Source organism: Neofelis nebulosa, chromosome 4 (assembly GCF_028018385.1).
Source record: "Neofelis nebulosa isolate mNeoNeb1 chromosome 4, mNeoNeb1.pri, whole genome shotgun sequence".
NCBI classification, from domain to species: Eukaryota; Metazoa; Chordata; class Mammalia; order Carnivora; family Felidae; genus Neofelis; species Neofelis nebulosa.
Genome location: NC_080785.1, coordinates 157,276,207 through 157,290,807, shown reverse-complemented (window position 1 = coordinate 157,290,807; position 14,601 = coordinate 157,276,207). Strand labels below are relative to the sequence as shown.

The window sequence follows — 14,601 nt, the reverse complement described above, 5'->3', positions numbered from 1 at the left end:
GTGATACAAAATTCATGTGGTGCAGTACTGGGGACCTCCTGAAGGGGGCGGACTCAGCCCAGGAGCCCTGCTGGAGTCCCCAAGAACACCCCGGATACATGAGCCCTTAAAAAATCTCCGCTTCTACGGGGGCACTGTAGGCCGGGCAGTGACTGATGCCAGGCACTGTGTGAGTACAGCTCTTGTGCCTGGCTCTGGGAGAGAGTTGCAGGGTGCCCACCCCATGCCGGGCCCTGAGTAGGGTGGGTGGGGGCTGGGGTGCCAGGGGAGCAAAGGGGATGGGGACCATCAGGGAGGCATACTACAGGCAGGGAAGGCAGGGTCAGCCACTCAGTCGCAGAGTCTTCAGTCCCAGAACCAGTAGTCATGGGGTCTCTACGCTCAGGGACCATGGGCCTGGGCCCAGTGTGGTAAGAGGAATAACAAAAGGCTGGTTGACAGTCTTAACCAGAGCCTCAAGACGTCGTCTTCAAGGGCCATATGGGTGGGGCTTTGTAGGAGGCGTAGGAGTTCTGCAGTCAGGCCAAGACAGACATCCAGGTCTCTGGCCCAGGGACTGGAGAGCAGGACGGACAGAATGGTCCTGCTCAGTTCTCAGATGTCCTGTGAATCTAACAGAGCATCGCTGTCCAGCCCAACGGGAGTGACATTCGCTTACCTGCAGGACATCATGGGAGATGCTGACTCGGGGCCGAAACAGCCCACCCTCTGATGGGAGCCCAGTATCCTCTCCATCCCGTACCTACTTTAGTCCCATCGGAGGGCAGAGCATACCCACGAGACCCTCCTTTATTCCACAGGAGACGGATTCAACTTCCCAGGCCTCCAACAATATGGACGTGAAGGAGACTGGGTGCTAATGGGGAGCATTTTGGAGGAGGTTTAAGGGCTGAGCACAGGCCCAGCCTGTGGGGCAAGACCAGAGTTCTTCCCTGTTTTCACAGGGGCATCTTTGTCTTCCCGACAAGACCTCAGCAGGGCCAAGAGTGCCACCCTCCTGCTCCGCCATCTAGGCCCTAACTACCCACCCCTCGAGCCACAGTCCCGCCAGTCAATCCCACAGGCGCCTTTGCCACCAGGGCCGGGCCACAAACTTCTGAGACCAGGACGGCAAGGTCCATGGTGCCTTGCCTCTCCCCACATCGACCTAAGTCCACGTTTCAGTTTGTCCTTAGCCGTCCCACCTTCCAAATGCCAATCTCTGAAAGTTTTTTAGTTACATGTGAGAAGAAACCAAACTCAGACTGACTCAGGCCCCAAAGAGTAAATCTCGGATCGTGGAACGGATGCGCCGAAAGTTTTCAGGAATGGCTTGATCCGGGGGCTTCAAAGGCATCCTGGGAAGTTGGTCTTCCTCTTTTGGCTCTGCTTTCAGTTACAGCTTCCAAATCCCGCCATCAAGTCTCAGTGGCCGGTTCTGGGCCCCGTGCCCTCCCTGAACCAACTGCTGTGGCTGGGGGGGGGGGGGGTGGGGGGGGGGGTGGAGGGCACCGTCTAGGCTGAGATCAGGTGGCAGAACCACCCCGAATGTTTCTCCAGAGGACACCAGGGCTCAGACACCATGATTAAAGGCTGACCAAAGGTTAACAGTAAGGTGTTTGGTCCAGGGCATGTGTGAATCTATGAGGCTTACCTTCATAGGCCAGGGCCTGAATCTGAACCCGAGCCATCTGCAGTATTTAGTACTCAGCTCCTACAGACTCACTAGCTGACCACGGGGGTCCCCTCCCCGCCCCCGGCTTGTTTCCCACAAAACTGTACAAACAAACAAACAAACAGCAAGTAGGACTGTCGTTAGGCTGTGGGTGTTCCAGGAGGCTGGGAGCAGGTGGCCATGGTAGGCCGCCCCCCATTCTCCCCTCCCCTCGGGAAGATAGATGATGGAGGCCGTGCAGTTAGGAAATAGCTTTATTATTGGCCTTGATTCATTCATCATGTAGTGTCCAACGTGGATTACGTGTCCAGAGGGTCTGCCTGATAGATACTACCCCTGCCCGGCTGCGGCCGCCCAGCTAGTCCGGCCACCAGGCCTTTGTCCATCACACCAGGGAAGCCAACCCCCACTGTCCCAAAAGTTCGTGCTTGGGGCGCTGAGCTACAGGCTGTCCCAGGAGGGGAGCCCTCAGTCCCTCCCCTTCTTATTTTGGCCAGGAGTTCTGAGGAGGCCGGGGCTGGCGCCTGGACAAGCACTCTCTTTTTGGTTTCATGATCATTTAAAAAACAGAGAAGACAAACATTTCACAGTCTTTAAAAAATAGGAGTCTGAGAAGAGAAGCCAGGGTCCTCCGCTGGGGGGCCCCGCCCGAGGCCGAAGCATCCGTATCCCTTGAGGTCTGCAGACCCAGCCACAGCGCACCGGGCCCCGTGAAGTCACTGGCCTGAGCCATAAGGCCAGTTGAAGGTACTTCCTGACAGCAGCATGTCTCGGATCAGCGTCTCGATGGGCGTCTTGCCCACCAGGCGCATGAAAAACAACTGGGAGATGAGGGAGGCGGGGACAGCACGCAGGGCGGGGAGCCGCAGCAGCAGACGCCCAAAACGCTGCGGCTGGGACGGGTACTGGGCCCGCACGTACTCGGTGAGGGCCACCTGCGCCTTCTCCTGCAGGCTTTCCACGTGTGCTGGGTCCGAGAGGCCGCAGGCATCTGGGGAGACATGGGCAAGGTCAGTTGGGTGGGAAGTGGCAGGAAAACGCAAGGCTCCAGGGGGTGACTGGGGGGTACCACTCAGGGCTCGGGGTGTGGAGGGAGGGGGGCACCCAGGAGGTGGGAAACGGAGGCCTGAGGCACAAATAGGATATCTCAGGCAGTGTCAGTCCTCAAGAGACTGAGGTGGCCTCAACTGGGGACAATAACACAGGAGGGTGGGCAGTGATGTGTCAAGAAGGGATAGAGAAGCTCAGACAGGCCTTTGGCAGGGTGACAAGTTCTAATCGGGCTCAAGGGGAAGAGAAGCTGGGGAGGGGAGTTGGGAAAGAAGGCAAAGCCCAGAGAGAATATTCGGACAGGGGGGCCTGGGGTGTCAGTGAATGTGACAGCATCTAAATTGGAGCCCTGTGAAGGATGGGGCAGAAAAGGAATATTCTGGGGGAAAGAGGGGCAAAGCCATATTTATCAAATGAAAGCCACCTCTCAGAATGGTCTGGGTCTGGTTCTTGCATTCCTGACCCCATGAAGACACCTAGTGGGATCCGGAACCTTCCAGAGAGCAGAGCCAGCTATGCCACCAGTCTTTGGACTAAGGTAGGACTTTACTAAGCCAGTTAACTAATGACTGGGAAGGTATTGGAACAGCCCCGCCCTAGCCCCGCCCACAGCGGGAGGGACTCCAAAACCAGCCCCTGCCTAATCCCAAAGCAATCCCAGACGACCGGGCTGCCAGGAGGCCGCCTCGGGGGCAGTTTGGGAGCCCTGGGTCGGAAGTCTGGGGGCCCAGGAATCGAGGAGTGGAAAGCTCAGGGGAGGCCAGAACCAGTTATCAGGGTATCCCTGCCAGGCAGCCCTCCACAGCTGCGCAGTAAGAGGGAAGAACAAGGTCAGGAGTTGGGGCAGAAGACGGTCAGGAGTTGGGGAGGACAAAGATCAGGGACTTCGGGCCAGAACCAGATGTCGGGGACCTGCCTCCCGCATCCCCCCCACCTCTCATTCTGCCCTCAGCACGAAAAGCACCTTGATGAGGGGGTGGAAGGTGGGAGTCTCAGGGAGCCTGGGAATCAGGGAGAGAGGCTGTGGGGACTTGAGTCACGGGTCCAGGCCCAGCTCTGGGTTCTTAGGGAGACCTGGGATCAGGGAGGTGGGGGCATCAGGGGGCCACCCTGCCTGCATCAATCACCTCCTCCACTGTCCCCCATCAAAGCTCGGGCATGTGCAGGGCGCCAGGTCCGGCAGCCCGAGGGTCAGGGAGTGGAGGGCTATGGGGGCCGGGGTCAGGGGCCGGGTCGCCCCCCACCCTCCCGCGGCCTCGGAGACCGCCTGCTCGAGCCGGAGCGCATCGGAGCGCGTCTCACCGGGCGTGAAGAGCGCGATGGCCTTGAGGCAGCCGTACTCGGCCGAGTCGACCTGCAGGCGGCCCAGCTTGTCCACCTGCTCCTGGAAGGCGCGCACCTGGTCCATGAAGGCCACGGCGCGCTCGGCGGCCATGGGCGCGGCGTGCAGACCGGCGGCGGCCAGCAGCGGCGCCGTGTGCAGGGGCAGCGCAGCCTGCGCCGCGTTCAGCACGAAGAGCTCGCTCCAGCTGAGGCGCAGCAGCGCCACCTGGTCGGCCACGGGCAGCTCGGGGAAGAAGGGCGCGTGGCGCGCCCACTCCACGGTGCTGAAGAGCAGCCGCGCCGCCAGCTCGCACACGTTGTCGATGCCCAGCACGGCGCCCGCCGCGCCGCCCCCGGCGCCGAACGCGCCCGCCGCGCCCGCGCCGAAGCGCCCGGCCGCCGCGGGGTAGGGCTCGGCGCGCAGCAGCTGCGCGATCAGCTCCGACACCGGCTGTCCGGGGAAAAGGTCTCCGCCCGCCGCCGCCGCCAGCGCCGAGCCCGGGGGGCTGCCGGAGGAGGCGGCCACGGCGCCGGGCAGGGAGTGCGGGATGCGGCCGCGCTGCACGGCTGCGGGGATTGAATGCAGATGGGAAGGAGGGAAGGGAAGGGGGCAGGAGCAGAGGGAGGAGAGATAGGTGCCCCCACGCCACCGCCGCCGCAGGGAACCCGGAGGGGAGGGGGGAGGGGGATCCGGGAGGTGGAATGGCGACAAAGGGTACGGGAAAGGGATTGAGGGACATTGAGAGGCCAGAGAGGGAAGAGGGAGGTGGCAGGAAGAGGGAGGAGAGGGAGGGAAGGAACAAGAGGGAAAGTGGGTATCCAGAGTCATGGGAGGGGGGGGGGGGGAGGCGGGGAGGAAAAGAGGGGGAAAGATAAAGTCATCAGAGGGTCACTCAACCCCTCCCCTCAAAGGCTCCCCACACCCAGGCTCTCCCTGGACCTCCAACCCCACCCCATGGGTGCACAGTTTATTGGGAGACCAGGGACCCCCGGTCCCGGGTCCTGCAGGCCCCACCCTGCTCTGCCCTGTGCCCTCAGCCTAAGCCCCGGTCCAGCCACCGCTCCCACCCCCACTTCTTGCAGAGGAGCATGGGGCGGGGGTTGGGATGGGACCATTAGATAAAGACTAATTCATGCCTGGCCCCCTCCCTCTGGACGGTGTGAGCTCCACTCAGCAGCCATGGAGGCTTGATCCATCCATCATGTCCCCATCTGTCAATCATGGGAGTCTGGAACTGATAATGGGGCCAGAGAGGGGTCACCTTCACACTACTCAGGGCTCCTGGCCAGCCTACCCTTAAGCAAGTGATCTCTCCTATGGAGACGGGATCTTTTCTCTAGCTCCCAACCCCACCCCCACCCCCAGGTCATAGCTCCCTAGGGCAGGTCTCCTTGGTCTGCAGTGACCCCAGGAGTGGAGTCCTACCCTACACAGTAGGTGCTCAATAAACATTAAATTACTATCTTGCCCATTAAGAGGGGAGAATCCACTGCTGGCTTCAGTCAGTGTCCCCAAGATTCAGGTAGATGGGAAGAAGGAAACTGAGGCACAAAGAGGAGGCAGGGTGGCCGCATGCTCACGTGACCTGTGCCAGGACGGGTGGGACGGAGGGGCAGACTGAGCTGAGGGCCAGACAGAAACTAGGTAATGATCTTTTAATGAGCTGGCATGCCCTGTCTCCTCTCCATGAACTCCTGGTCAACCAGCCATGGAATGAGTGGGAAATAGAATGTGGGTGGGAGCCAGAGGCTAGTAGAGCGGAGCTGGGAAGTGAGGGCTTAGGCTGGAGGCTCCACGTGATTTCTAAGTCTCAGGCTCCACTATCATAAGGGTGTAGCTGGATAAGGCCAGAGAGTGAATCCCAGCTCAACATCCTGGCCCCCAGGGAGTGACCTGTTCCTTCCCTCTTTGCTCGCTCAGTTCTAAACCCTACCTCCGGCATTCATCCATCACCCAGCCTTGTTGCTACCTCAGAGCCTTTGCACTTACTGTTCCTACTTCCTGAGAACCCCTTCCCCAGCCCTTCCTCTTCATTCAGCCCACACTGCATGGGTTCGAGTCTCAACCCAACTCTACTGCTCTGACCCTAGCGAACAGCCTCACTTCTCTGCTCTCTGTGCTCAGTTTCCCCATCTGTACGATGCAGGTGGTAATACCGGCGATGACACCAATCACTAAAGTAATGAGAATCTACCTAACTTGCTTAGAACAGCACTAGGCATATAGTAAGGGCTAAACGGGTAGTAATTCAAGCCAAAAAACGTTTATTAAGTACCCTCTGTGTTCTAGGCCCTGGGAATATGCCAGAAAACAAGACAGACAGAAGTCCCTGCCCTCAAAGAGTAGATATGTATTCTGGTGGGAGAGCAGCAAATAAATTACAGAGCAAGGCAGATGGTGCAAAATAAAGGGGGCCGGTGAAGAGTAATCAGGAGGGCTTCTCTGAGGAGGTGTCCTTTAAGCAAATCTTAAAAGCAGTAAGGAAGCCATGCAGGCATCTAGGGTGCTCCAGGCAGAAGGCACAGCCTGTGCAAAGGCCCTGAGATAGGACTGTGCTTGGGGCATGAGCTGGGATTATGATTACTTCCCACTCCTGAGACTTTGGAGATCTGAGGTGTATCAGCAGTTTAGGTCAAATGAACAAGTGGAGGCAAAATCCAGGTTGTGGGGGTGGTGCAAACCGTCTCCAAATTTAGCAGGACCAAAGAGAGTAATCAGTTTTAAGGGAAAGACTGAGCAGCCATTGCCAGCTTCTTGCACAGAGGCCAGCAGAGAAGAAACCAACTTTAGAGCAGGAGAGATTCAAGATGCAGGAGAGAACTGCCAAACTGGCCCATGAGAGTCCGGGGCCAAGACAGGAAGCCCAGCATGGGATTCTGGTCCAATGAGCCAGATTTAGCTCCCAAGCCCACCAGGCTCCATGTGGAAGTCTCTGGATTCCAACTGAATTCTAAGAGTGCTTGGTCCAGGTCTGGACCCAGCTGCCCGGCACGTGTCCACTCAAGTCCCCAGGGCAGAAACAAGGGGCTGAGCCTCCCTCTGGCTCCCAGTGCCCGGGGTCAGGCGGAAGGGTAAGCTGCCCTTTGCCTTAATCGGGCGAGTTCCTGCCTTGGGCAAACACAAAGCCAGGAGTGGAGGATGGAGGAAAGCAATCAAAACAAAACAAAACAAACAACACATCCTTATTCAGAATGCGTTGGCCACCTAGGGGGCAAAGGAGCCACCAAGGTGTCAGGACCAAGGAATGTGACTCCCAGGCCAGGAGGCCTGGAGAAGAGGAGCTGGGGAGCAGAACAGTCCTAACATGGGCCTGAATCAGGGTGTCCCTCGCGTCCCCAGTTCCGCCGCGGCCGCCAGGTGACCACGGATAATCGGATTCCTCCAGCCCCGGGGCCAGACTGAGGCCCACGGGATCTTGGGATCGGTGGTAACAAGGTTAACAGGCGCCAGACCCCACCCTCCATGGCTCCCAGGCCCCTGAGAGAGGGAAGAGAGGGGAGGGCTGCTGGTTCACCCTCTGCCTGTCCCACACCAGCGGGTACTCACCCTCCTTCCTCATGCCCACCCGGAAGCACTTCTTCAGGCGACAGTATTGGCACTGGTTCCGGTGATGCTGGTCAATCTGGCAGTCACGGTTAGACCTACAGGCATGCGGGAGGGTCGCCGTGACACCCACATCCTGCTCCCTGAGCCACCCCGTAAGCCACCGTTGAGGGCTACGCCCCAGAAATACCAGTGCCCCCCTACCCCAGGCTGCACAGGTATCCCCAAAGGGGCACAGGGGCTAAGCCTGCAAAGGGGAGAAGGGCAGCTGGGAGCAGGTGGTGACGAATGGAGTCTGTGGCAAAGGAGAATGGCCTACTGGGGAGGGTGTGTTGGCACGGGGTTGTGAAGGCTGCCCAGAAGTTAGTTCCCCAGAACGGAGAGGCGACTCCAGGCAGAGAGTGCCCAAGAGCAAAAGGTTGGAAATGTAAAAATACCAAAGCCCAGTTTCATAGTACCTGCTCATTGCTGGCCCAAGGGGTGGGGTCTTTGTCCCAAAGGCAATGTCAGAACGGCAAAGGTACGCAGACAGGGAGCCAGGCTTTGTGAGTTAACTAAGAGACTAGGGGCCAGGCCAGGGCCGATCCTGGTATGGGCACAGTAGGGCCCCAGTATTATCACCCTGCACAAGACCACCATCAATGAATAAATGAATGAGTGAACAAACGAACGAACGAATGAACTCCTCTCTTCCCTTGAAGACCCCACACCTCCTCTGGGAAGACCTTCCAACTGCCAGCTGAGCCTGAGAAGCTTCTTCTGGGTGGCCCTCAGGGATAACTGCCGGTTCCAGGGAGGGGAAGGTGGCCCCGCCTTGCCAGACCATGAGCTCCCCATCCAGGGTCAGTCCCAAGCAGGAAGATTCAGGCCCTTGTCTTTCAAATTTCCCCAGCACTTCCTCGAACCCTTGGCCCCCAGCCCCTGCGCTCCTTCTGTGTCTCTCTATCCCGGACTCAGGGCTCTCCAAGGCCCAGACGTGGGGCAGACACCCCTAGCGTCCCATCTGGGCACCAAGAGGATACCCAGCGACAGTCACAGAGTGAAACAAACGTTCAATCGAGTTGAAAAGCAAACACATCTCAGCTAAAGACACGCAGCCCCAACCACGGGGCGGCAACTTCGCCGAACCTCAGTTGCCTCATCTGGAAATGGGAGGCCCGATGCCCACTCCACGTGGGATGCACTGTGTCTGGGAGAATCTGGGGGGCCTTTGGGGAGGGCATCAGGACCCAAGCTCACGCTGGGGTGCTTCAATGGCAGGCTCAGGAGAGCTGAGGCCCTGGGGGTCTCCAAGGACCCAGATCCCAAAGCACCAGCTTCTAAGCCAGGGCCTCTGTCCGCTGCCCGGCCTGAGCCCCCAGGAAGAGGCCCTGGTAGGGTGGAGGGAGCTCAGGCAGAACCAGAACAAAGCCCAGCAGGCAGGCAGTGGGAGGGCCCTGGGCAGCCGGGTGGAAACAGCTAGGCCTAGGGCAGGCAGGCAGGGGCCCAGCCCAGGGCCCCTGACCTCAGGGGAGGTCCTGAAGCTTCGGCCTCAACTTCCCCAGCTGTGGGGTTGGGACAGACCTCCTGCCCCTCCAGATGGGGCAACGGTAAGTTCCACCTGTTATCCCCCCTAAACAGCATAGGCTCTGCCCAACCCCATGACCCTGCTCAGCCTCCTCCCTGGGCTTCTGGCCTTTGGTCCAATTTGATCACTGCCCTCCCTTGCCCACATACCCTCCTTGGTTCCCTGTCACCCTCAGCCCAGCACTTCAGATCCACACAGCTCTAACTTCTCCCATGCCTGGGTGGTTTCCACCTACAATGCTGCTCCCCTAACCTGCCACTGAGTGTGCGTCTGGGCCATGCTCTCTGTGGGAGTGCCCTTCACCTCCTCTACCTGCCAAGCCCCTCCTGCTTCAAGGTTCACCTTCCACGGGCCTCCTCCAGGTAGCCCTCCCTGAACCTCGGGCAGAGCCCCTCGCTCCGGCCTGGGACTTCAGACCCGTCCCCTCCCTCTGGCCCAGCCCAGACTCCACAGGCAGAGAGCATCTGTGTCTCACTGTGTCTCCTCCAGGCTGGAAGAGAGCTGGGATTGGAGCTGGGGTCTCTTTGGGGGACTGGCATCAAATCACCCAGGCGAGGCCCTGAGGGAACCTTGCTGAATCTATCTGAGGCTCAGAGAGGAGCAGTGACTTCACCAGGCCACGCAGTGCAGAGCTTCTGAAGAACCTCCCGGCCCCAAACAACTCCTCCCTCCCCTGTCTTGGTGCTCCCCGCTCCCACCCTCAGAGAGCCCCTGGGACCCTAAAACCACCTAAGCTCCTCCCTTGCCCTCCCCAAAGACCTGGCCAGAGATCAGGCAGTTATTCCAGCAACAAGAATGAGGCCAAAGTCTGGTGGCCCAGTTAGCACTAGAGGAGGGAGTAAGCCAGCTCGCTCTCTCTCTCTCTCTCTCTCTCTCTCACACACACACACACACACACACACACACACACACAGAGCTACCCCAGACAAGGCCCTGACCGCAGACCTGGGGCCAAACTCCAGCCTCTGGGACCTGGGGCCCCGCCCTTTGGCCTCACCAACAAGCCCTCCATCGGCTGCCCTCTCCCCGGGGACACCCTGACCAGGACTCAGCTCCTACCCTCTTCCCAACCCCAGTTCCCCTTGCTAAGCCCCACATGGGGCAGGGTCTCTCCCCTGCCAGTGCACTTCCCTGCCAGGGCAGTGCCGGGACCTCTGTGGGCCTCAGTTTTGCACATCTGGAAAATGGGACTCTCCATACTGGCTCGGCAGAGCCTATGCATGTTCATGCTGGGAAGCAGAGTAGGAGCCTGTCAATGGAGCAAAAAGGCACTCATGGAAGAGCGATAGGAAGAGGGCCCTGGGCTAGACACCCAACCTCAGCACCAACCAAAGAAACTAGCAAGGCCACACCCTGTCAGCGGGGACTCCAACCCAGGACAGCCCAGGGCTCCTTCTTGGAAACATTCACCCCCACCCTGTCAGAGACGACTGAAGTTTCAGGGATTTTCCAGCAGCCCCAGGTCTGCACCCACTCCTGGTGGGGGAAGGGTTGGAGCAGCCGAGGTGTGGTCAAATCCCGCCGCCCTCCCAGCCCTGCAGCGGCGGTTTCCGGTGACCCAAGGCCCAGGGTGAGCGCAGGGTGGGGGGAGTCCCCCCCGGATGGACAAGCCCATCTCTCCCCACAGCAGGGCTTCTCATGCGAAAGAGGCCGCCCTGTGCCACCCGGCCTCGCTCCCGCCGCCGCCGCCGCCTCGGTGGCCAGGGCGACTTTGGAAGTGATATTTGACCCCAAGGGCGCGCCGTATCGATCCGCGCGGCCGCAGACAATGGCCCCTGGACGCTGCGAGCTCCACAGTCCAAGTTCCACGTTCGATTCCCGAGGGGTCCCCTGCGCACCGAGATCCCCAAGAGAAGGGATGCCCTGGGGTTAGGGCCCCACCCCTGACAGCACCCCCAACCCCTCCCCGCGCGGAGATCACCCCTCTCCGGAGAAAAGGGAGGGAGGGAGAAGGAGCAATGAACTGAGGCGGAAGCCGCAAGGGACCACCTGACGGGGGGGACCTGCATCGATACAGCGCCGACTGTATACACAATCCCAGGAATGGAATGGAGGTGGGGAGAGGGGGCTGTGCCCCTATCTCAGAGGGGGAGTGGAGGCCCAGGGAAGGTCAGCGCCAGGCCCAAGGTGACCGAGCAGGTCAGAGGCCCGGCTCAAGCCGGGGCCGGGTGCACAGCGGCGGTGCGCTGATAGGGGGCTCACCGGCAGGTGTAGCTGAGGTTGCGGCGGATGCTCCGCTTGAAGAAGCTCTTGCAGCCCTCGCAGGTGAAGACGCCGTAGTGCTTGCCGCTCGACTTGTCCCCGCACACCACGCAGTCCACCTGCAGCCCTGGCCGCTCTTCGTCGCCCGGCTCAGCGTCGCTGGCGGCGCCGGGAGGTGAGGCCGAGTCTTCCTCGGCCGCGCGCGGGTAGCCGCCCGCCTTATCCACGCCGTTCGTGTCGCCGCCGCCGCTGCCGGGGCCGCCCCAGCCGCCGGTCACCATGGCCATAGCCCCAGGGCAGCGGGGCCGGGGCGCCCCCTCCGTGCTCCTCCCTCCGGGCACCCCTCTCGGCCCGGGGGGACCCTACCCGGCACGCATCCGGGCCCGGCGCGCGGGGGGCACCGGCTGCACCCCCCAAAAAAGTTTTGCACCAACTTCCTGCGGCCGGTCCGCGCGCCCAGGCAGAACTGGTCGGGCCGGTTCCAGGCCAACTTTCCCACGCGTGCGCGGGGCCGGGCCTGGGGCCGAGGGGGGGCGCACTAGAGGCGCGAGCCGGGGGCCCCGGGGACTCGCGCCCCGCCGCCCTGGGGCCCCGGCGGGGGCGCGCGGGCCATGGCCCGGCCCAGGCTGCGCAGGGGGCGCCCTCTGGCCTGGCCGCCGCTTGGCTGGGGGCTGCGGCCAACTTAGCGGCCCGCCATCTGAGCGCGGGAGGCCGGGGGGAAAGTTTGGCCGCAAGTTACGCGGCCGCCCGCTGCGCGGGGGAGGGGCGGCAGGCGCGCGCCGGGGCCGGTCGCCGCGCCCCCTGGCCTCCCCGGGTCCCCAGGCGGCCGCTCGGGGCCTGCAAGGCTGCGGTCCGGCGCTTCCCGAGCTGCCGCCCCCTCTGCGGCCGCGCCTGCCCGGCCTGGGCCTGCGCCTGGGCCCGAGCCTCGCTCTCGCCGCCGCCGCCGACCCCGCGCGCCGGCCTCGCGCTGCGGCCGGTTTGACACACAACGTTCCATTCGCGGGGCGGGCGGGGGGCGGGGGCGGGGGCAGGGGCGCGCGCCGCGGGCTGGGGGCGGGCGCTCGTTGCCCCGGCGACGGCCACCCTTATAAGGGCATGGGTGGCCTCGCTCGGCGCCCGGCGCCCGGGCAGGCGGGAGGGGCGAGGGCGGAGCACGGGGCCGCTCGGCCTGACCCTCCCCCCCGCTCCTTCTCCCCCTACCCCCGCCCTCGCCCGACTCCAGCCTTAACCCCTGCCGGGCCGCGGCAGGAGCCTGGGCCGCCGCTGCCCTCTGCCCTTCCGCAGCCTCGCCAAGATGTCTCTCCAAAGCCCTCCCCTCCACCTCCGGCCTTGGACGATGCGTCGCTCAACCGCCCTCGAGGAGCCCCTCAGAACCTTACCCCTCCATTCCCCGCAGAAGCAATAATGGGGGGCCAATTGCACCCGGGGGGCACGCCCCTGCGCAGCACACACACACACACACACACACACACACCCTGGGGCATTTCTTTGCACAGTTGCTTGATGGATTGTGTTTGCTTCCTCTTCCAGAAAGTCGCCGCGTCCGACCCCCACCCCACCCTTTCTCAGCTTGAGCTAACACCTGGTGCTGGGAATCTCCAGGGCCAAGGGATGTTGTGGTCTGCGGCCTGCGGGGACGCGAGGTCAGGGGCCCCCTCCAGAATTTTAGGCCTCTGGGGGCAGGGCACCCACCCGCCCAGCTAGGCGGGAGGCAGGAGGCAGCAGGAATGCCCACCATCCCTACTGCGGCCTGCCCCTTTTCCTCTTTAATTTCCTTTTCTGTGCTTCACATAAAGGGCTTGGCCAGGCCACCGGCTGGACTGCAGATGTCTCTTCCAGGCTCCCTGGAGCCTCTCAGTTGCGGCTGGCTTACAGACTCCCCCCACCCATCCCTGGCTTCCTCTCCCCACCCCACCGCCCCCCACCCCCACCCGTTGGGCCGACCAACATTTATTAAGCACCCTTTCTTTGTCGTGCCCCCACCCCAACTCCTGCCCAGGCAGCCCTGGGCTGGGGAAGCCTGAGCCTCTAGCTCTGGGCCTGTTAACATTTAACCAGCTGGAAAAGCCCTTCCTATGGTGACCTTTCACCTTGGAGTCCCGCAGGTCCAGTTGTAGGCCTTATCTTCTGCCCTGCCCTGGGCCCAGAGCTAGACACCAGGGCACGTGGCTGGGCCTCTGAGGGCTGCGGGGCAGGAGAACTGCCCTCTGCCCTCTCCCCTCCCCTCGCTGGAAAGGGCCATGGGAAAGGGTATCCCCTTCTCCAGATTACATCTGAGGGGATACCTTGGGTGGGGGGTTGGGGAGAGCTTGGACATCATGCAACATTTAAGAGGATACCAAGGTTCTGTAAAAGCCAGGCACCACACACCCAGCCCCGGGCCTCTGGACCTCCCAGGGAGAATCTGGCTGGGTGCAAGCTAGAGGAGGTTTTAGCAAGTACAGGAAGCAAGAAGGACTGGAGTTAGACATGAGCAAGGACTTTCCGTGGGACCGACTAGAGTGGAATTCTCTGCCCTTGTAAGCCCCTGCTGGAGGAGAGGGTCTGGATGGTTGGAGCGGACCATTTGTTTCTGGGCTGCCTGGGAATGTGGAGATGCTGGCTGGTTTTTTGGGGAGAGGGCAGGGGTCCTAGGTCCCTGCTCTGGGCTTTCCAGGATTCTTAGTTGGAGGGGTTACGTCTTGGAAGGGAGAGAAGGTCCCGGGAAGGGACTCAGAAGAGGGGCTGGAGAGGGCAGGGGGGGGGACCTGGGGTTTGAGGGACAAGAGTCTGGGGGAGGTGAGGCTCAGAAGTGGCTGTCTGGGACCGTTTTGGAGACTAGGGAAATATCCGCTGCAGATCCTAGAACCTCCCGTTGGTCCAACCCCTTGGTGGCGCCTGGGCCCTCCCTAGTAGCGCCAGGGCCCCTGAACCCCTGGGGCCCTCCTGGGGGTGGGTCGAGTCCGGCCCCGCCCCCTTGACCCCTGCCCGCGGCCCCGCGGTGACATTTGACCTTGCGGCGGCTGCGGACCGCGGACAAAGAGGCCAGGGCCCATCTGCCGAGGGGGCACCCGTGGGAACGGCCAGACCCGGCTCCCGGCGGCCTGAGAACCAGCCCCAGACCTCTCCAACAGCGCGAACTCATTCCCCACCCTTCAACAGGTGACCTTGCCTCCCTTTGCGCCCTCCCCCTACCGCGGGCAAACTGGTGGGACTGGGGGGCTTGAAGTCACTCTTGCATTCTTGGCCACAGACAAAAGGGGAGAAGGTCGGCTCCTCTGA

The 14,601-nt window shown here is 61.8% G+C and overlaps 1 protein-coding gene across 1 annotated transcript; it reads right to left on the bottom strand.

Moving 5' to 3' along the window:
• Window positions 1-1,890: 1,890 nt before the first annotated feature.
• On the bottom strand, window positions 1,891-12,332 carry NR2F6 (nuclear receptor subfamily 2 group F member 6). The gene is made up of 4 exons (XM_058727535.1): window positions 11,341-12,332; window positions 7,575-7,669; window positions 4,007-4,594; window positions 1,891-2,645 (listed from the first exon to the last, which is right to left on the bottom strand). Exons 1-4 carry the CDS (start codon window positions 11,625-11,627, stop codon window positions 2,371-2,373), a joined length of 1,245 nt encoding a protein of 414 aa, XP_058583518.1. The 5' UTR covers window positions 11,628-12,332; the 3' UTR covers window positions 1,891-2,370.
• Window positions 12,333-14,601: the final 2,269 nt, after the last annotated feature.